Source organism: Teleopsis dalmanni, chromosome 2 (genome assembly GCF_002237135.1).
Source record: "Teleopsis dalmanni isolate 2A chromosome 2, ASM223713v2, whole genome shotgun sequence".
Lineage (NCBI taxonomy): Eukaryota > Metazoa > Arthropoda > Insecta > Diptera > Diopsidae > Teleopsis > Teleopsis dalmanni.
The window spans coordinates 160,470,147-160,493,538 of NC_051847.1; the positions used below are offsets into that span (position 1 = coordinate 160,470,147).

General features: G+C 25.9%; 2 protein-coding genes across 5 annotated transcripts; both read left to right on the forward strand.

Annotated features, from left to right (window-relative positions):
- The first annotated feature begins 1,056 nt into the window (after window positions 1-1,056).
- Window positions 1,057-21,640, forward strand: LOC119685728 (eukaryotic translation initiation factor 4E type 2). The gene is made up of 4 exons (XM_038100093.1): window positions 1,057-1,271; window positions 1,460-1,916; window positions 21,214-21,362; window positions 21,513-21,640. The coding sequence occupies exons 1-4, from the start codon at window positions 1,240-1,242 to the stop codon at window positions 21,532-21,534; spliced, it is 660 nt and encodes a 219-aa protein (XP_037956021.1). The 5' UTR covers window positions 1,057-1,239; the 3' UTR covers window positions 21,535-21,640.
- On the forward strand, window positions 7,873-11,280 carry LOC119685726 (syntaxin-1A). 4 transcript variants are annotated; one of them, XM_038100089.1, is made up of 3 exons: window positions 7,873-8,147; window positions 9,213-10,171; window positions 11,250-11,280. In XM_038100089.1, exons 2-3 carry the CDS (start codon window positions 9,300-9,302, stop codon window positions 11,260-11,262), a joined length of 885 nt encoding a protein of 294 aa, XP_037956017.1. In that variant the 5' UTR covers window positions 7,873-8,147; window positions 9,213-9,299; the 3' UTR covers window positions 11,263-11,280. The 4 variants fall into 4 exon arrangements, with proteins under 4 accessions (XP_037956017.1, XP_037956019.1, XP_037956020.1 ...); XM_038100091.1 differs by having other exon boundaries at window positions 7,873-8,108; XM_038100090.1 differs by lacking the exon at window positions 7,873-8,147 and adding an exon at window positions 8,691-8,803.
- Window positions 21,641-23,392: the final 1,752 nt, after the last annotated feature.

The following is a 23,392-nucleotide window of genomic DNA, read 5'->3' on the forward strand; positions in this document are numbered from 1 at the left end:
AAATTCAGTTAAAATAATAGCGCACAAATCAATTTTTTTTTTATTAAAGACAGCATCATCTGTAGATCATCAGTTAAATTCCTAGACGATCTGATTTAACTACAGCACAATCAGCTAAAAAGTAATTTATTAATATAAAAATATTCAATATATATATATATACATATATTAAAATAAATATATATAATAATAAATAAAATGCACATTTTATTCATTATTATCTAAATCAAGAACTATTGAAAAGACTAGTGTCGCGGTGTATGATACGGAGACAAATAACATCATTTTACCGCTTATGAACTAGTGAAAGTACTAGTAGGTGTATCGTACGGGTACAATTGGCATCGGCAATGACAACTCAATGTTAAAATTCGCCAGTTGGACCCACGTAAAGTGGATTATAAGCGACTAGTACTAGTACTATTCACTAGTTCAGAAAACTATTAAAGGTGTTAGTAAAAAATTCACTAACACTAGAGGAAATCATTGAAATTTTTCAACTTTTCTGATACTTTAAATAATTTTGAGAACGGAATTTTTCGAAAATTTTTATTATATTATAAAGAATACACTTTGTAAACAAAAAATAAATTTTCGTTCATTGAAAGGTATTCTTCGGTTTCGATGCATAGTAAAATAGATATATGCTAAGTTTGGTGTATTGATTTAGGTTTTATATATTACTGATAAAATAATTTCGACCAATAACTCAAAAAAAAACAGACCACAAATTATCAAAACTATAAATATAAATTCAAAAAAAAATATCTTTTTAAAAGCCTTTCACTGAACATGATTTTGATTTTATGTGGCATAATAAATTTGTAAATTTTTATTAAAATAGACAAAATATTTTATTTTTTTATGCTAAACGCGATAATAGTTTTCTATTCCCAAAAGCAACAGCATGCGATTATGCAAATGGGTTTAAAAGAAGCACGGAGAAAATGTGTTTGTTTAAAATAGAGTTCGGATAAGTAACGCTTCTGTGATACATATTGAATGGTCTGCTTAAAATTGAGCAAATGAAGTGTCAAAATGAAATGTCAATGTGATTCTTACTGCAGGAATTGTTATGATATATATTTATCAAAATATTTGTAACAGAAGTTTAAGTACTATAAGTAATAAAGTAAATGTATTTAATTGTTCGTATGAATTAGTGTTATCAATCACAGTTATAAAGCCACCGAATATCTTTTACTGTTTTCTAAGTAATAAGTTTTAAAAAAGTGAATAATGGAAAAAGTTCCAGGAAAACAGTACGAAACGTAAGTCAACAAAACGGTAATGCAATCCCTTATATTAAATAGCATGCCTTTGTCATAAATAGGTTTTATAACTTATTCTAATTCAATAAGTTAATTGTCATATAATAGTATTAAAAATAATAAAAGAATTGATATTAGGAATTATAATCTAATTTTTTTAATAACTACATTCTTTAACTATTTTACAGAAAAGTATGGCAAGATATAGTCGATAGTGATGACAGCGATGTTGAAAACATTGTTGATATCGAGAAACTTCCTCCATTAGAAATAGCACCAAATGATAATCGTTTGCAACACACATACTGTCTTTGGTTTTCCCGCAAAGGCCTGCAGCGCGCAACTAATTATAGTAAATCTCTGCATGTTGTTGGACGGTGCGCGAGTGTTCAGCAATGGTGGTCACTATATTCACATTTAATTCGCCCAACGGCATTAAAACCATTCCGGGAATTAAGTTTGTTTAAGCAAGGGATTAAACCGATGTGGGAAGATCCAGCTAATTCAAAGGGAGGACAGTGGGTTATTCGCTTGCCTAAAAATAAAATAGATCGTGCCTGGGAAAATGTTTGCATGGCTATGCTAGGTGAACAGTTTCTTGTAGGTGACGAAATATGTGGTATTGTTTTAATAACTAAACACCCGGTAAGTCAATTTATTTACTTTGTTGCTTTCTTTTTGAACTTTCCTTATGAAATTAAAAATATCAAAAGAATTTTTTAGGAAAAAAGTAAATAATCTCATGTATGATGTATAGGAAGGGTTAAAGTAAAAACGCAATTATTATATTGCGTTTATATATAAAGTATAAATTCATATAAACAAGCACAATAGAGATGTATAAGTCAAAATTGGTTGTTTTAGAGTTTATATGTTAAAACCGTGAATGCTTAATTATAAATAATTTTTTTTTATTTTAAAAATGTTTGCCTTTCATTATATACGACATTTGACGTGTATATATCTAAAAGTATATATATTAGAGCAGCGTGACATAGTCTTATTTAATGTGAACTATAATATGCACAACGCAGATTACAGTCCATTTCACTCATTTAGAAATATTTGCCAAGTTGTTATGGTTAATATTATATCTATATAAATCAAATGGATATATTGTAAACGTACGCAGCTGTTTTGTGAGGTGTAACAACTGGCTTTCATAGTCATATGGACTATACTAATAAGAAAATCTCTCTTTCAGTGTACCAGTGCTAGTTTTTCTCCAATTGATGTGCGCTACTCTCACTTGGCATCCCACGACCCAATTACGTAATCCTATTGAGCTATGCTTGTAATGTCTGCTTCATATTGAATTCGTTTTAAATCTTATTTGGACAACAGTTATCAATACCTAACCATATTTGCGCCTTAAAATTTAACAAATTGCCTTTCCTTTTAATGGAAAATTTAATCGACCTAGGTGTTTTCATTTCAATAGCCTAAACTTTTATCAAATTCTCACTCTCTACATCCTCAGGCCTGCCAAAGCGACATTAAAATTGCAGGAAGCTTCTTTATTCTGGGAATCGGTATCATGTAATAAGTTGATCACCCATTCATGTAATGAGATATATAGGAAGTTGTGAGAAACGGAAAGTCGAGTTGCCGTATCAGTTGTGGTAGGTAAGATTAAGGTATTAAATCCAAAATTTTCTAGTGAAAGTTTACTGTTCAACAATAATGCCTCAAATTTCAATGAAATCCAAAACGTTATGCAAACGAATTTACCAACTTTTCTCTAACTCTTGCTTTCCTGTTAAAGTTGAGTAATCCAACGTGAGAAAAGACTGTCTTGGAGTCTTAAACAAGGCTCCTCATCAATATGGTCTCAGAAAATGCGTGGAACTATCACTGTCCTTTGCAAAATTACGTCCTGAATTTCGTATAGCATTAAATAGAAGCATCCCTGTAATTGATTTCATCAAACTGTTGGGTAATGCTGGGTGTTCTCAATTATCTAATTCTATCGATATTAACACTTTCAGTTTTTTTATTATATATTACCTCATTAATTTATTAAATTTTTCTTTATATGTATATGTTTTCCTTAAGTTGTTTCAGCACTGCGTTAATATATTATGCCCTACAATGAATCTTTATTTTTCGTATTATTTTAAATTAAAGTTAAATATCTTTAATGAAAATTTATTTTATTATAATAAAAAATAATAATTAATATATTTGTTGCGTAAGCCTCAATCCAAACATAGCCCATTACCTTTCTATCTAGTATTCTGGTTTTTCTAGGTATACAGCTAATTAAATAAGCAAAATCTTATATATAGATATAGCTAGAATTATCTCTATAATTAAAGAAAAAATATTTTCTATTAATTATTACGAGAAATTTATTAATATTTTCCATTCAGAAAAATGTATTAATATTTTCCATTTGATTGCTTACTTTAATTTATATCAATTCAAAATTAAATAATCAAATCAAAAACATTTACATTTCAACGCTAATATTATCTGATTCGTTAATTATTATTCAATTTAATACCTACGGCACAACAAACAATTTTAGACAATTACAGACAAAAAACAAACCAATAACTATTTGAGCATGATAAGAATACAATAGAAAACATTTAAAAAAACTAGGGGTATTAACTCTTGCAGTCATTGCAATGTGCACGAAATGCAAGAATGCCATACTAGAATTACAAGAGTGCGAGTACCCCTCTATTAGAGAACTGCAACATCAAAATGAAACAGCTGTTTTTGCAGCATAACCCATCTCCATGAGAAGCAACAAATGTCAAAACAACTGTTTTTTCTTCTTTTTTGTTTCGTTGCAAGCATATATACATGGGTTTTGGTATAGCAAGATTGCAAGCAATAGCAAGAAACTTTTTGCGTGTATTTTGTTGTTATCCATTACCTGCATACCTCTACTGATTTACAATGTAAAAAATTTTTAATGATGAAACTGTTATACAGCAATTGTATAGAAATGTTTTTTTTTAATGGCACCTTTATTTTTTTCTGTTTTTTTTTTAAATTTGTTTGCAACTTTTGGTATTTATTGCTTCAGTTTTTAATTTTTATTTCATATATATTCTCACCTCTTATTTGATAACTGGCACTTTAGTTCTTGTTATTATTACACTTGTTATTGTTTCATGTGTTGTAAAGAGTAATATTTACTCAATGGAAATGGCTTATAGCTTGGTTGTGCATGCGCATAAAAGTTAAAATCAAAGTTAACTTATTTAATTAATTACAATTAACTTTTTTATTTAATTTAAAATTAAATTAAACTAGAATGGGATTTAAATGAAATACATTGTGTATTCTCATGAAAGGCAAGTGTAAGTGCGCATACATATGTACTTTTCTCATATGCTGCTTATATGCACCCATACTCACCACTCACAAATAAGTATTTCCGTTAGTAAGTACCAGTTTCGATGAATCAGCATCACTAGAGTGCGAATAATTTTTTAAGTAGTGTACAGTACAAGCAAAAGTACTCATCACATCATGAGTATACTCTACTAAAGGTTATGATTGTCGGATCTAGCATTTTTACAAATTTTGTACGAATTTTGCTTGAGCGTTGTTATGGGCATAAAATTTTTATTTTATTTTTTTTGTGTTATGCTTTTGGTGGTTGCTGTTTTTGGTAACCAAAGAAGATAAAGAAAAGAAACTGAGAGGAAATTTTGAATAATGGTGCCTCTTTGTGTAATATCGCAAAGAAAATCTCTTTTACTTATTTACCATACCAGAATTGTCAAATATTAAAAACGGTGTGGCTTATAACTTAAATATTTACTACATTTGTGGTTGCATATTAGCATGTAGCCATTTCTTCTAATTAGAAGAAATAGTATAAATTATTGTTTTTGGAAAATCCATTGTATATATTAATACGATTATAATGAGTAAATATAGGCATGATTTTTTATATCAGTTTTACTTCAATTTTCATAAAAGTTTTAAATGCGCTATATAAATCAAATATAAATGAAGAATTGGTAAACTAAAATCAATAGTAAATATAAAGTAGCTATTATTGATATATGTAAATATGTATATATAATTAGTCATGTAATTGTTTTAATAAAGTTAAAAAAATTGTATCGTATTTATTAAAATAAAAGTTCTTTTAGTCATGTTGCACATATACGTACTATATTTATATATATGCTGAGCATCTAATAGAAAAGTTAGTATGTGTTCATACATTTCGAGTATTAGGTTGCATTGTTTTAATATTTTGTTTTAAAAAGATTAATATTAATATAATTTTTTAAAATTCAAAAAAAGTTTGGTATATTGTAATACAATTTTTGCTTGTGCATCAAATTTTTTCAAAATAGAAAATCGTGAAAATGTATATACTGTTTACTACTACATATTTTTTGTAGTTTTAAGCAATCCTTTCAGTAAGGTGAAATGTATTTTGTATATGAAATTCAAGAAATTCTTAACTAGTTAATAACAACATTGTAAACAATAAGGATCAATTTCATCGCATAGTGTTAGAAGAAATATTAAATATATTAAATATTTTTAATGCTTTTATAATTGAAAACAAATTCCGCCTTATATTTCTTTTAGTAATGTGGTATTTGTGCACTTAATTGCAACTTTGGCGCATTTTCTTGTAACGGATTTTTAATGTCAAAAAACCAAAACAAACAACGAAATTTCTCAGAAACCTCTCTTACTTTAGCAAATATCGTGGTGAGTAGGGACCGGGTGGGCAAAGTAACAGGGTCCGGGTGGGGAAAATATTCACGCGCCATTATGTAGCATTAGGCTTTTTGTTATATTTTCACCTCATTACACAAAATTTTTGAATATTTTTTGAATAATCCAGAAAAATTTATACACAATTTTTCGAGTAACTCTCAGTTTCTTTTCTTTATCTTCTTTGTTGGTAACTATGATAACATGTTTATGCTATTAGATAAAGATATTACATATGCATTTGCTGAGAATAAATTAATGGTTATTTTAGTTCGAAATTATATATTATTTCTGAATTGGTAAATTGCAGTAGTTATATTAATTGTTATATTTATATTTATTAGCAAAAACATTTATTTCTCGAAACAGCGAATTGCATATGCACGCAAAATTTTATTTCATAATAAAACGTATATAATATATATCAAATAAAACCTGAAACCTATTGATATATTTTAAAATGTCCGTATGTGACTGGATTACTTGAGTTGCTATGACAGACCGTAACAGTTATAAAAATGTCTTTAAACATTTATACGCATTAATATTTGGTTTTTTATGAGTGTATTCTAAGATGGCAATATTATTGTATCATAAAGTTCTGTCAAATTTTTACCATCTGGGTCCGGACTATTAACAAAGCAGTGTAACAAAATGAGACGCCTAAGAAATCGTTCTCATGTCCTTATAAACACAAATTAGTTTTTATAGTTTATTTAGTTTATAATAAAGAAAAATTCAATGTTTGTCTTAATTACTTCATTAAATGATGTTGGTGATTCCGTTCTTGTCACAAATTGTTGCTAAATGTTCTCATGTATACTTGCAGTATGTGAACGAAACCAAAATCAAGTAGTGATCGAATTTGTAAGAACGAGTTGTCATTTCATACTATTCCAGTAATATCTAAAAACATCTGATTTGTATTATTAATATGAACATGACAATTTAATTACATTTTTATCGTCATGGCATCAAATTTATATGTTGAAATATATTTTAATTTAATTGAATCCAAAAGTGGAGATTATTTGAATTTAATTAACACAATAAATAAAGTATGATTTCTTACGTGATGGCCCATTAAAATTAAAATACAGACGTGTCACGGGCACGACAAAATTCGCACTTTTACACATGCCGTGCCCGAGACACTCTGCATAACATAGCACTAATATGTAATATATAAAATCTTCTCCACACATATTGTAATATAAAATAATAGGGGTATTCAGGCAACTGATCAAAAACTTCATATAAAAAAAATTTAGCATTTTGATGTTAATCAGTTACTTGAATGACCCAAAATGCGTAATCTGATTAGTTTGTTGTGTGTAAATGCCTTGGCAGTACTCGCATCAACAGCAAAAGTGAAACATACTTGTGTTTGCAAAATTGTTTACACACAATTCAAACAGCTGAGATAGACAGCTAACAAATTTCTATACTAAAGTTTATTTTAAGTACTGGTACTGGCAGCACTATTAATCAAATTTGTACTAATCTGAGAATCACCGAAATAGTTGATTCTCTGCTTAGTTTCATTTTTGTGTGCAAATTTTTGTTGTAATCAACAACTAAGCAACTAATCAGTTGCCTGAATACCCCTAATGTTTATATAAATAAAATAATTAACACATATTTCACATATTTATATTTGATAGATAAATAAAACTAATCTGTTGTCATAATTAAGATTGTAGTTAATAAAAAAATACATATTCAATTTTAAAAATAATATTTCTTTATTCAAAGAAATATGCCAATAGGTATAAAAAAATATGATTTACTTGTCTTGTAAGCGATCTCGTAATTTATGCGTAAACTGGTTTTTTCAAATAGGAAATACGATTTTATTGTCATTTTTAATTTTTAATATGATTTTTCTTAAAAACTACGGGAAAGATCTAATAGCTTTAAGTTAGATTGATGAATAAACAAAAGACATGACAGATGAATTTACACCATGCTTGCAAGCATGTTTGCGAATGAAAACGGTATAATATTGATACAGTGCATATCAAAAATTGTGTATTACTTTGTGTTTTATGTGTAATATATGTATAGGAAGCAAATAAATGTTTTTTATGTGAAGTGGCAACATTTGTCAGATATCAGACTTATCAATTTTAAGTAATCTTGTTACTATGATTTTAAATTGATCAAATTAAAGTAATAATTAAATATGGAATATAAATATTTTTGTTCGTAAATATATTATTGAATTAGATGTGACTTTCGCCCAACAGTCTAACAATCTTTATACTTTATGTAATAGTAAATATACATTACGCAGACTCTATCTTCGCATGCGAGAGCAAATAAAAATGGATTTTTATGAGTTTTACTCATTCAAACATTTCAATCTTGCTAAACAAATAGCATTCGAATGTTAAAATCGATTTTTAGCTTAATGTAAAAGTTTAAAAACTCAATTTAACAAATTAAAGTGCATTAAAACTCATGTAAATTACTATTATTAAATGTAACAAATAAGAAATAAGCGTATTACTATATAAAGAAAAGTTTGTTAAAATTTTAAACAGATTTGTTTTCTCGCCTTTTTAATATTAAAGTGAACAATTTAAATATTTTAAGTTAGAACATTATAAATGTCTGTGTAAATTAAGTGTTAATTGAAGTAAATACAAATAATATATGGGCGCTATTGGTGAACAATTGTCATACAAAATTATATGTGACGAAATTTATATAAATATAAATTATAAAAAAATAATTGTAAACTATGAGTCACCAATTTTTCGGTTTCACAAAATAAACATTACGCATAGAAAATATTAGCAGTTAAAAAAAAAATGCAGACATAGGTGTGTGATTTTGTTATGCATGAGCTAAAAGTCAAACTATTCTCAAAATTGTATGCCTAATTTGTGTTTAAAGTAAAATGTTTAAATCAATAAATATATTCAAATTGACATTTTTAAAATTGTAGAAATCATTGCGAAAAAAAACTTAAATATCCTTCGCAATCCCACATGTTTTTAACAAATAAATTTAACAATTGCAAGCAACTATATACCTTAAACTTTAATTACCATATGTAAATACATATTAATATGTATTTAAATAGTATTAATATATATTATTAATACTAGTATTAAACACATGTATTCATATATATATATATAAATACATATATGTGCATATATATTTTTATATATATATATATATATACATAAATTTATAAACTATAATTTTAATTATTTCAACTTACAGTTTCGATCGAACGGGTATTGAAAAGTTAATACTAAACAATAATAATTAAAAAAAATTTAATATCTGTGTAGTCATAGTCGTTCTATCATGACAAAGGATAGATTAGCTGCCCTTCACGCTGCGCAGTCAGACGATGAAGAGGCGGAAGATGTTGCTGTTAATGTTGATGGGCACGATTCCTATATGGATGATTTTTTTGCTCAAGTTGAAGAAATAAGAGGCATGATTGACAAAGTTCAAGATAATGTTGAAGAAGTAAAAAAAAAACATTCCGCCATTTTGTCCGCTCCGCAGTCTGATGAAAAGACAAAACAGGAACTTGAAGATTTAATGGCTGACATTAAAAAAAATGCAAATCGTGTCCGTGGTAAACTTAAAGGTATTGAACAAAATATTGAACAAGAGGAACAGCAAAACAAATCTTCTGCCGATTTACGTATACGTAAAACTCAACATTCCACACTTTCACGAAAATTTGTTGAAGTGATGACCGAGTATAATCGTACGCAAACGGATTATAGAGAACGTTGCAAGGGAAGAATACAACGACAATTAGAAATTACCGGACGTGCAACAACTAATGAAGAATTGGAAGATATGTTAGAACAAGGTAATCCAGCTGTTTTTACTCAAGGCATCATAATGGAAACTCAGCAAGCAAAACAAACTCTTGCCGATATTGAAGCAAGACATGCAGATATAATGAAATTGGAAACTTCAATTAAGGAGTTACACGATATGTTTATGGATATGGCAATGTTAGTAGAATCTCAAGGAGAAATGATCGATCGCATAGAGTATCATGTTGAGCATGCAATGGATTATGTACAAACTGCCACACAAGACACGAAGAAAGCGCTTAAATATCAAAGCAAAGCTCGACGAAAGAAAATTATGATTTTAATATGCTTGACAGTTTTGGGTATCATAGTCGCTGCATATGTTAGCAGTTATTTTATGTAAATGCAATTACTTACCATTTCATTATCAATCTCTTAATGTTATTGTTAAACTTTTGAATAATCACTTATAACTTAATATTTATATATCAGCAATTATCAATGAAAATGTTGTTTATATTATAGAAAAGTAAGTTTTAGGAGACAAATTAGACAATTAACAACTCATATTATTAAAAATGTATTAATTAAAATAATGAACTTACATAAAATATATAAGTTAAAAAGTTATAACTACAATATGCAATATGACTGTTCTTGTATCTATTCCCCTTTTATTACTGTTAAACATATAAATGCCATTGCTTTACTCTATACTAATTCAACTAACTAATTAAAATTTCATTATAAATTTATAATTCGATGTGATTATAATCACTAATCTATATAATTCAGAAAGAGATTACATTGTAAAAATTCAAGAATGTTTCATTTTCTATCCATATTTTCTTTTCTTTCTTTCTTTCAAGAAGTCAATTATTTCTGTATTTAAGCACTAAATTTCATTTATATAATTTTTAATTGAAGTAGAGTTGTTCGTAAATTAATAAAAGTATTGGTTGTATTAGAAAATAGTTATTTATTTTATAAAAAATTGACAGACCAAAATAATTTAAATTATTTTTGCATAGGAATTTGCTTCAAGCATATATGTTTCGTTGATATATTTTTTTTTACTTTTTGTTCCTTCATTATTTTGCTTATTATATATTAATTTATAAGTGAGTAAATATTACAAATATAATATTACTGGCATTTTTATAAAAATAAATATTTGAATATCAATAAGTATATATAATAAATATTTATTTAAAAAAATTGCTATTAATATTGTTTAGAAAATATAATAAAATTTCTTGTTTTATAGTCCATTTGTACCTACATTCATTTTTGTTTCATTTAGAAGTTATTATTTTTTATAAAACTTTCTTAATTTTTTTCCGTTTTATGTATTGCTTGGATTACTTACTGCATGATGTCTTATAATTTTATATCGAACTAACAAAAAATGGTGCTCATTGCGTAATTATAACAATTTCTATAAAATAATATATTAAATAAAACAAAAAACCGAAAGAATGAAAAAATAATAAGCTACAAAAATATATATATAAATTCAGTTGCTGCTTTGCGGCTTATAAAAAAAATTGCTTAAAAAATATATTGTTGAAATGTTATTTTATGTATGAATATTGCTTTGTTAACCGTAAAATTGCTTTCAAATACCTAAAAAATATAATTTTAATTTGTACCATTAAATTTGGTCACTATATAAAAATCCTCTAAATATCACTAACCAACAAATAAAATCATCGCCTTTCAACAAATGCAATAATATAAAATTCATCAAAAATTAATTGTAAAATCAATGGATAATTTTTGATGTCTTCTATCTACGCTACAATGTAAAAAATATTGTACAAAGTCCTAAAAGTTTTTGTGTACATTTCAATAAACATCGCGCGTTTTTTCTAATAACAGAAAAAAAATTCAAGGAACAATTAAAAAAATTTGAGGTAAGTAATATTATTATTTTAAATAATTTTTTGTTTTATATTTACACTAAGTGCAAACAACACAATTACATTTTATTACTTCAAACTATAACAGTTATTTTAAAATAAAAACTGTGATATATTATATATATTATTTTTTACTCCACACTAAAACATAATCTTTTCTCGCCTAGTAATTCTCATCTCACAACAATTAGACGTATAGTTACTATTTTCTTTTTTTTTTTGTTTTGATTGTTTATATTAGTTAAGATTCACAAGCTTAAAATTGCTTGATTAAATGACTCATTACTTTAGTGATTAATAAACTTGCAATAAAAATTACTCATTTCCCGGGGGTGGACACAAAATAATTTCATATTTAAAACTGATAATATTCAAAAATATTTTTCACGTTCTTGTGTATGGAGATATGGTAAAAAATAAATAGAAAGTAATCTTTAATTTTTTGTTTAGATAACTTAAAATCACAAAAAAATTTAAAATGCTCACTAATAAACTCTAACCCATTTTTAAAAATTAGTATCCCGCACTGGGTGTGATTTATTTTAAAACAGCGATAAAAAAAAATGATCCTGAAAATGAAATTTCGCTGTTTTTGCATTTTTTTATTTATTGTGTTAAATGTACCCAGTGGTTGAGTAAAAGTACTTTATTTTTGTCTATAACTCGACACTAAGAATGACATCTTTGAGATTTAAAATTAAATTTTTTAAATTTCTTTTAATTTATATTGAGGATAGTTGAGTCAGTGCACTTGAGCACTTTTAATGTATTAACTGCGAGGTTTTTTCATAACCTCTCTGTACGCCTTAACTGGATTATTGTTTATTACTTCATCAGACTAAGAAAAACTGACCTCTGATCTACATACCTTCCCGAGGAATAGAAGTAGTGTTTTATTGCTAACCGATCATTGCATATACAATTGTAAAAGCATTTACTAACATACACCACAACAATAGGCGAATATGTTTTTTTACGCTTTTACAACAATTAAAAAATCACCCTGATTATTGTAAAATATAATGGTTGGGGTCTTATCAACAAATTGTTAAAATAAATTTCCTACAGTAAACTTCGAGAAACGGACTCTTCTTCCGCCACACAACGCGATATATTTATATTGCATTTAAGCTTAGCGTAACTACATGTTGCTTTTTTGACTTTTAGACCATAGCACCTAATGAATGAACCAGATTAAGATTTCGGGTCTATAGCATCAGATCACCAGACAGTAACTGTAAAATATTCTCAATTTTCATGATCAAATTCAGATTTGATGGTACCCTTTAAGATATCACAGAACATGCTTAGTTGCTAATATGAGCGATGAATTAAGGCAATTACACTACAAATGCGTTATGTAAGCGACAGTAAGGTACATTAACACTATTATTAAATTCTGATTATAATTCTCAATAACTATAATTATTTTTATATTTTTTTATTTTCTTGGTTTTTATTCCCAAATAATGTTTCACTGGTTCGCGATTAAAACTTTAAAATAATATTTTAAAGCCTAAGTTATATGTAGATTCAGGGTAATTTTCATTTTCAACTTTCTTGATGTAGGACATAATTACCGATTTATCAATCCCATTTAATTGTTAAAATCCCATTTCGTTTAAAATGCATGGAAGCTCACCCTAGTTTTTCTGTATGTGCGTCGAATCAGATGTTTTTTTACGTAGTATATTGTAGCTTTAGTCAGTTACAGATCATTCTACACTTTTTTGTTTATCATTTACTTGATCTGTCTAACTCCAATAGTTTAGTGTGCTGAGAAATAGTGCCTTTTCGCAATAATACTTTTTAATAATGAATAAAAGAAAATGTTTTCTAGATTCAGAAACCATTTAATAATTTTGTTCGAACATCCTGAAGGACTGTCAATTCATTAACTTCACTTATATTTGTGGAAGAAGTGGAGAGTTCATAACGTCCAAATATATTAAATTATGACCTTATGAATAGATGACCTTTAAGATGGTATTAAATGAAATCATGAGCCTGCTGAAGTGAAACATCTTATATCCTTTTTTGGTAAAAACGAATTTATCTAGACATTTTGCATAGTGCACCGAAGATTTTGAACGACCCTTTCCGAATTAGACAACTAACAACACGCAATACCTAAGACCTTCACGCTTATATTCAAATCTTTATATAATAACATATTTTGCAAATATGATTGAACGAAACGCTCATAGTCAGAGTAAAAAATAGCCTTTTATATACTTTTATTTTGATATTTTTGTTGGTGACACCAGTTTAATTACATAATGCAGCTCATAGTCCCTTTACACTTGATCAAATTCGCATGTAACTTGCACTGCGTATTTATTTTTAAAAATAAAAATTGTGTTACTGCACGATATTCATATTCCTTTAAGACAATATTTGTCTTTATTTTCCCAAGCAGCAAGTCAGCCAATGTAAAACAATTATTAAAAATAATTTTGTCACTAACGACAGATGTCCTTCACATTTTAATAGAAGAGAGTTATTCAGTTATATTAAACTACTGAGTAATTAAAGAAGTATTCGCGATTCTGTCATTAGATGGTATTAGTACCCATATATTTGGGAACACTAATCTGCTGTGTAATTCGTTATTCGGCAACTAACAATGCCTTCCAAACACAGTGGTGTCTAGTTACTGGAAATATTCATCAAACTTTATAATTAGCACTACAGATCACATAAATAATGGAATAATTTATCCAGATATAATAGGATAAGTAACTCAAAAATTAACCAAGCCATATAAATAGATATATATATTAATGAATATTATATAAATCAGTAAAATAAAATAAGTGAATAAATTTGATAAAATTAATAGATAAATGAAAATAATATATAATTAAATAAGCATATAAATAAATATATTCTTAATTAAATAAAAAAATATATAAATATATAATATATAAAAATAAGCCAAACATTTGACTGCCCACTTCCTTTCTTGTTTTTCCATATTATAGAAATAGTGGAAATATCAATAGATATTTGAAGGCTGTACATACATGTATGTCCTCTTAGGGTTACCACTGACGCATCTCACCTAAAAACCACCGTAGGTTCTTCAGTGTGGCTCAATAAAAACATATATAAAAATCTGTAATTCAGTCTTTAAAATAATAAATAATAGAGAATACTACATAAGAATAAGTAATAAATAATAGTTTAAAGAAAAAGTAAGAAAATAAAAGTAATGGATGAAGTAACAAACAGAAAAGACAAAAAATAATAACAATAAAATAAAAAAAAAACAACGAATAATAGCAAAATAAAATATGATAAAGTAATAAGTAAATAAAAATGGATAAGGAAATAAGTATTAGACAATGAAATATAATAAAAATAAAAATAAAACTAATCGAGACATAAAATTGGTACTTAACATCAGTGGTGTCGTTTTTCCAAGGCCACTTTTACATACTAAAATACTTCACCATTGCGATAACGTACATGAATCATGCATATTGCAGTCTGTGGGTGGAGAAGGACTCCGTTTACAATACTTATGTGAAATTATAATATATGCTAGTACTATTTTAATAAAAATAGTATATAACAAATAATTTTTGTACATCATAGATTTCTACGAAGCATGATTCATAGCCCCTCCCCCTCGCATATATAAGTCATATATGCATGGGCATTGATTTAAAACCATGAAAATGGTTATGGAACTACGAATTTAACAAAACTCCAGTTAGCTCGATGACTGGAGGTTTGTACACCAAATAATAAATGATTGAATTAAATTAAATTCTTTGGTACCAAAAGTCCCTGTCAATTTTATAGATCGAATTTATTGTATACATACATCTAAATTTGATTAAATATTTCTCATTAATTCGTATTTAAATAATTCTAAAAAGCCTCAAAACAAAAGCTTTCTAAGAGAATTTAACTCACATTTTATAATTAATAAGCGGATTAATGAGCTTAATAACAAAGTAACAATGCGAAGTGGAAAGTTTTACTTGATATGTGTTTTCCGGAGTCGCGTAGCAAGGAATGTATCAAAGGTAGTTGATTTACTGGGGAATATTTTTGTCTCGTAGAAGAGTTGTCTCGTAGATAGTAAAATAAATTATACTAATAGTCAAGGCAATATCTTATAAAATCTTACAATAAGTTGCTGTAGGCCACTCTAGAACGTAAAGTTGAAAAATAATTTATTTGATATTTGTCTGTTCTTTTATTAACAAACATATTTTTAATATTTAATAAATGTATATACAGATATATATATAATATTAAGTTATATAAATATCTTATATAACTTAATATATTATAAGTTATATAAATATCTTATATAACTTAATATATTATAAGTTATATATGAGTTATATGGAGGCTTTCGACTCAGTGATAAGTTAATTATAGAAATTTATAAAAATCTCTAATATGTACTAAACATGTACAGTTGTATAGGATATCATTAACGTTTATAATCCTCACGTAACTTGTAAATAGGTAGTTCAGAACCAGATAGTAAATGTAGGTATGTTCAATTGTAATTCAAGCGAAGATGCCACTTAACAATATAATATATATTTCCCTTTTTTTATATATATTTTCACACATTTCATTATCCATATGCATATATTTTCATTGATTGTTTGCACAAACTAAAATATAAAAAATATTTTTTTTAATTTTAGCTTATATTTATTTGTCTTTTTTCATTTTTAAGATGCAATTTTTTTTTAAATATCCGAAGGAACTTGGATGGACTCACCAAAGTTAGCAATTTATCGAAAATGACGCAGAGAAAATCAAAATAATTGTCCAGTGTATACACATTTTTTTTCAATTTTATTAATTATATTTAATTAGCATTTAGAATATAATCAAATTGTTTTCTTTTAATTCAGGATATATATATATATCCTTTTGTGTGAAAAATAATAAACACATTTGAAATATTAAAATACCATTATATCATATTTAGTATGGTTCGCAATTGCTATAAAATATTTAACACTGTTAATATATATGTCATGTAAAAATAAATAAAATCAAACGCATTACACATTTCGAAGCAAAACAAAAATTCAAAAATTAAGTTTGTTTAAATAGAAATTTACAATTATAGTAGTGGGTTAAAATACTAAATTGCATTTGAAATATTTATATAAAAATTACATATAAATATCTAATAAATAGTCGAAAACTAATCTTATATAAATTTTCATATTGTATTTTAATATTTCATCTTTTTGTATAAATTTACTTAGTAGTTATGAAACCTATTGCTTCACTCTGCAGTATAATATATAATATATACATTTAATAATTTATTTAAACTTTAATATTTATAAAACTCCAAAATCAGAATAGTGATGTCATACTGCTTTTATTTTGTCAAATATCGCAGCGGCAGAATACACACAAGCGTGCATTTAGAAAACTGCAGTCGTCATATTGTAACCGACAAAAGTTAACTAATAAAAATTATGTATTATTATATGTATTGCGTTTTTTAAAATAATTGTATATGAAAAGTATCACAAAAGTCGATGTTATTGATTATTCAACTTTTAGCAAAAAAAACCCATCTACTTTACTAAAAATAATACAGTCAAACTTCCATAACTCGAAGTACCATTCTGCAAAGAAAAGGTTCGACTTATGGAGACTATGGAGTCTTTATTAATGTTATTCAAGATACCTAAAGGAATGTCGTCCTGTTCGTCCCATGTAGAAAACTGGCCAAATCCAGCTTTTTTAAAGCAGTGCGCTATTGTTTGACTACTTACATCAATATATCAAGTTTTTGTTACATGATTTATGCAATCCATAAGTGTAATATCCTACTTTTTGTTTGCTTCTATACGCTTTAGTGCCTCTTTTACGATTCTGTTGTGATAGTTAAACTCCCTGATGAAGCGGTTGCAATTTAGAGGTCATATTCGGCGGAAAAATACCAATTCTACACATTTGCACAAAGAAGCAATATAAGAAAGAAAAAATTAAACATTTGGTTTGGAAAAAGGGACTTCCCCGAACACCAAAATGGATTCATACTTAAAACAAAAAAATGTCGAATGCACTATCCCGTATTTCTATTAGCACGTGTCAATATTTTTAATCGAGTTATGGAGGAATTCGAGTTATAAAAGTTTGACTGTATTTGATTTATTTGAAACAATTATTGCAAATCTTTCAAAGCTGATGACAAATACTGTATCGCACTGAGAAACTATAAAACTCGGTTTCATTATAATTCAAAAACTATAAACCTGAGACCATTATAGAAAGTACTGTGTTACAACGTCAGCTCACATGTTGTTTCTTAGATTTTACATATTGTTAGCTTACATTAAATGAATTACAATTTCCCACATAACACTTGCGACGGATCTCAGTACAGATTATTGCAATACGTAAGAGAAGTGTATATACAATTAAATATATACTCGTGTACTTCGAGTATTAAATACAAATCCTTTCTTCATTTTTCAGATGTGTGTATGCTTTAGCTGCGAAAGCAGTGTGCACTGAAAAGGGTAGTAAAACGCAATGTACTGGTTGGTATCAGGACATGAAGTTTGTTGTACATTTCTTAATATAGCTTTTAAAATTTACTTAAAATTTAAAATTTATATAATATTTCTAATACTTATTATTATTATTCTACAACGTCAAAGTATTATATAATGTTATTTCTGTAAAATAAATTATCAACAAACTTAAAATTTTATTATTTACTCTAAATTAAAATATTAGCTGCCAGTGCTATCGGTTATCGATAATATATAGAAATTTTACTTTATGTGATTCAAATTTATATTTAAAAAATTATATATATATATAGTTCTTTAAAAAAATATTTTTTAAAATATAGTTAAATCAGAAAAATCAAAAACATAAAAAAAATTAAGTAGAAATAATTTTATTATTTTTTATAGAAATACAAAAAAAAAATAAATATAAAAGGCACAAAGCGAATCATTCCTTGGCTAATATTGTCTTAAGAGCCATTTAACATTTTGCACATATAAGAATAAAGTAGTTTAAAAATAATTATACGTTACAAATTTATAGTGATATATATATATATATATATTTATATATGTATATATAATATATAATCTATATACATATATAAATATATATATATCAAATATGCAATTTAATAAAGAATATATATGATGAAATAATAAATGTATACACTAATAAATATATGCAATTTTCAGCTTACAATACTTTTTTAGTTAATAAAATTTTTAATTTCAAATAAATTTAATAAAATTGAAACTTTGTTACTTATATATAACTTCCTTGATACATCTTCCATTCAAAAATAAAATGCACTATTCAGTACAATATGACCGTTGTTTTATATAGTCTCTTCACACGATATGAGTTAATCTTCATTAACTGCTGCCCTGAATTATTTAGTGTTGTTCATATGTTTATTATTTTCAAATCTATTTATCAAAAATAGGTTTTAGGAAATGATTTTTATTTTTCTTCTTTATATTTCTTCGCGATTACGCAGATCTGTGCAGAAAATTCTCTTACGCTCGATTTTCTACAACAAAAATAACTACTTTGTTCTTATATTACATTATTATATGTTTTTATTTTCGCTTGCTTCTCTCAAATAGTTGTATGCCGATTATATCTATAATAAATTCATGAGAATGTTTATTTAATTATAATTCCAGGACAACAATTAACTTTTGCTATGTGAATTGGCTATAATTTAGTTGTTACCATCTAAAGAATTCAGAGGGCAATTAATTAAAGAGAGGCACACACTAAAAAACTATAAATTCTGAGTTTGGTTTTTCTTGTACTTCAACATTAAAATAAAATTTTTAAACTGCTTTATTCTACTACTTATTTATAATATTATTATATCCCCAGTCTCTAAGTGCGAAACAATTATAAAATTTTAATTTAACATTTAAACTTCTTTGAGTAATATAAAAAATAAAGATTTATAGCGTTTATTGAAAATAAACTTTTTCTTAACTGTAAACTGTTTCTAAAATGATAAAACGAAATCACTCGATTTTCTATCTAATTCTGACTTGAACTACAAAAAGAGATTACTAAGAAAGAGATTTCTAATGTGATATAAATTGATTTTAGCTAGCCTGTTATAATATGTATATGTATTTATAATACATTATTTATTATAATTTTCCATAAATTCGGTAGTTTTATATAATAATAAACCCTATATAAGCAGTTCGATTATATTAATGATTATATAAACTTTCTATGTGGTGAAAAAAAATAAAAAAGATATTTTTAAAATAAAATAAATTAGCTGCTAAATTCTGTTCAACATATGTGTGCAAATTTTTAAATTACATATTATATACTATAATCCTTTTTTAAAGCGACAAACATTAATTATATTATATTATATTATATTATATTATATTATATTATATTATATTATATTATATTATATTATATTATATTATATTATATTATATTATATTATATTATATTATATATTATATTATTATTATATTATATTATATTATATTATATTATATTATATTATATTATATTATATTATATTATATTATAATTATATTATAATTATATTATATTATATTATAATTATATTATAATTATAATATATTATATTATATTATATTATATTGATTTTCGCTCTTTCAGGCTGGATTTCATAGTTTGTTGCTTAGATTGTCTCTATATAGTTTTTAAATTTTAGGTTATATGAGTTTCAATAACTAACATATTCGTGTTGAAAAGATGTCGCCTTTTTAAGCTCGTCTATCATTGATGAGCTTTAACTTAAATTTGTGTAACCAAGCCCTGTAAAACTGGATTGTACATTAATATAAATTAATAATATTTATTGCAAAATAATTAAACTAGTTCTTAAAATTTTGAAATTTAGAACGAAATTAATAATATACTCAAAATATTAATACTAAAAATTTTGTTTTTAATAGAAATAAAAAAAAATAATTAATCATATACAAATATTAATCTAAAGATATTCAATTATATAACTTTATTTAATTTATTTTATTAGTAAATTTCAAAAAAAAATTGTTTTTATATTATTTAAATAAACTTTTGCAACAAAATTACATTGTTATATTTAAATAAAATCAAATAGTTATTGTAATATTTAAAAAAACAGTACTTACTGTATTAAATTTCTCAAAATAATTGTTACAATTAAATTAATAAAGAGATATTGGCTATATATATAGCTTGATAAATAAAAAATGAATTCTTAATTATTTATAGTTGTTTTTGTGTAATAGGAGTTCACATATTTACACACAAGAACATATTCACCTTTATTTAAAAAAATATTATATTGCATTACTTTTGTTATTTTTTTTTTTTTTGCAATTTCTCATCCTGGTAAGAAACCGGATACATCATACATGTACTGCTACATAATTGTATATTCTTAAGTGAAAGTTCAGCAATAATTAAAATTTAATTATAAATACTTTTGTGTATTATTTTTAATTTTAGTTTATTAATAACTTTTAGGAAGATAGTTTATCAGTTTGGAACCGTTCAGCTTCGGATCACTCTAGCACAACTCGTATTCGTGATACTTTGAGAAGAATATTGAATATACCTCTTACAACTGCAATGGAATATAAGATACACTGTGAAAGTCTTAAATATGTAGCAATGTAAGAATACTAATTTATTTATTTTTAAATTCATTTTAAAATTCATTTAATTTTTTTATTACATCAGAAATTATTAAATATATATAATTTTTAAATAACATAACTAATTATTAAATTTCACTAATTGAATAAAAAAATTTAATTTTTTAGAAAAGGCCCATTGAAGAGCTGAAAAGTAATGAAAGGAAAAGTGGAATAATTTCTTAACTCAAAACAATTACAATAATTACAAGCAGCATTGAAAATTAACAAAAAATAAAAAAAATTCGTGAAGCAAATTCTGTTTGTTTTATTTATGAATTATTATATTGATCTATTTAAAATTTAAAATTAAATTTTCAAATAACAGTAATAAGTGTATAAAACTAGACTTTATTTAAATTTTTCTTACACTGGAAAACTCGTTTCACAGAAACCCCCATCACAAGGAGAGCAGTTATCTTAAAACGTGCCCAATGGGAAATCGACGTGATATGTTACCTTTCATCTCTAAAACTAAGCTAACTTAATCTTGGTTGTATACGTTCAAGTTGTTTTTACCGATATTTAAAGTGAGGATTTTCAAAAAATATTAATTCGTAAGCGTGGTGTTTTCGTTTAAATTTTTCTCTAAGATTCATGACATGTCAATTGAACTACAATTTAATGGGTTTAATTTACGCGAGAACTATACAACAACAATATAAATGTTTTCATTTTGAGCGGAATCTAAATAAATTTACAAAACTTAATTTATTACACAATCAATCAAAAATGAACAGAATCATAATGACTCCAGCTTTTTTTACCGGGTATTTAATTACATTCACAAAGATTTATCACTGTTCTCAGTATTGTAGACACCTTGTTCTGTTAAGTATTACTTGTGTTTAAATTTAATTAAATATACAGTCAAACCTCTCTATAGCGAACCTATAGAGTGTATTCAAAACGAAGTTTTGTTGAAGACACAGCGATTTTCATATATTTCAATCTCTCTATAGCGAATCTCTCTATAACGAACCTCTATAGCGAATTCCTCTCTATAACGAAGATTTTTGTAGTCACCAATGATTTCGTTATAGAGAGGTTTGACTGTATTTCTAGTTTGGCTAGCGATTGTAGCTCATGATAGCGTCCTTAAATTTGATTGACTATTTATTTCAAAAGTAGGTTTTGGAATCGTCCCTTTTTTTTATGTGATGGTTTTATACGTGAATCGCAAGAAATGATATTTTTGGAACTATATCGCTAAAATGCGATCCACAGTAAAATATTAGTCCAAAAACGTAGAGATAGTGAAATATACCAAAACGACTAAAATAAAAGGGGTAATAAATCAAAAATACTTCAAATAAAAATAATTGTGAAGATATGTTTTTTATATACAAATATATGTGAATATTATGGGTTACAGTTACAGGTGCCTACAGTAGTCGTAATATGATGAACTGAACTATTACTATAAGTAATAGTTTATTTTTTTATATTTAATTACAGTTTACGTAATGCCTGGCTGTTGACTTTCTCTACTATTTGTCTATCCTATTTGGTTGTCACCGAGTATCGAGTTAAATTGTTGCATACCGCAATATTTACAAATCTCTTTCCACGTCATTAATTCATTTTCTTTTAAAATGTCTAGATTGTTTTTTAGCTAATAAAGAAGACCTGACAATTAATTAAGTTACAACTAGATGTGTGCAAATTGATACCATATAATGTAGCTAATTTCAATAGTAAGCTAAATATACTTAATTTTTTTATACATATTAATAAATTTGATATATTTTTTCTCTTTGAGACTCCTTGTTAATCAAATAGAAGAGAACTATTTATAAGGTTTTTTAATAAATACAATATATTCTTTAAGACGCAACCAAAGTACACAACGGAGGACGTTCTGGTGACACAAGAAAATCTTGTGTTTGGAAATATTAGGCAGAATACAAAAATATTTCTAAACGCATTGCAATATACCTAAAATATCCTCACTTTTCAATATCCATACTTCCTCGTAATCCCAGAGTATCCCAGAGTTTGAAAAAATG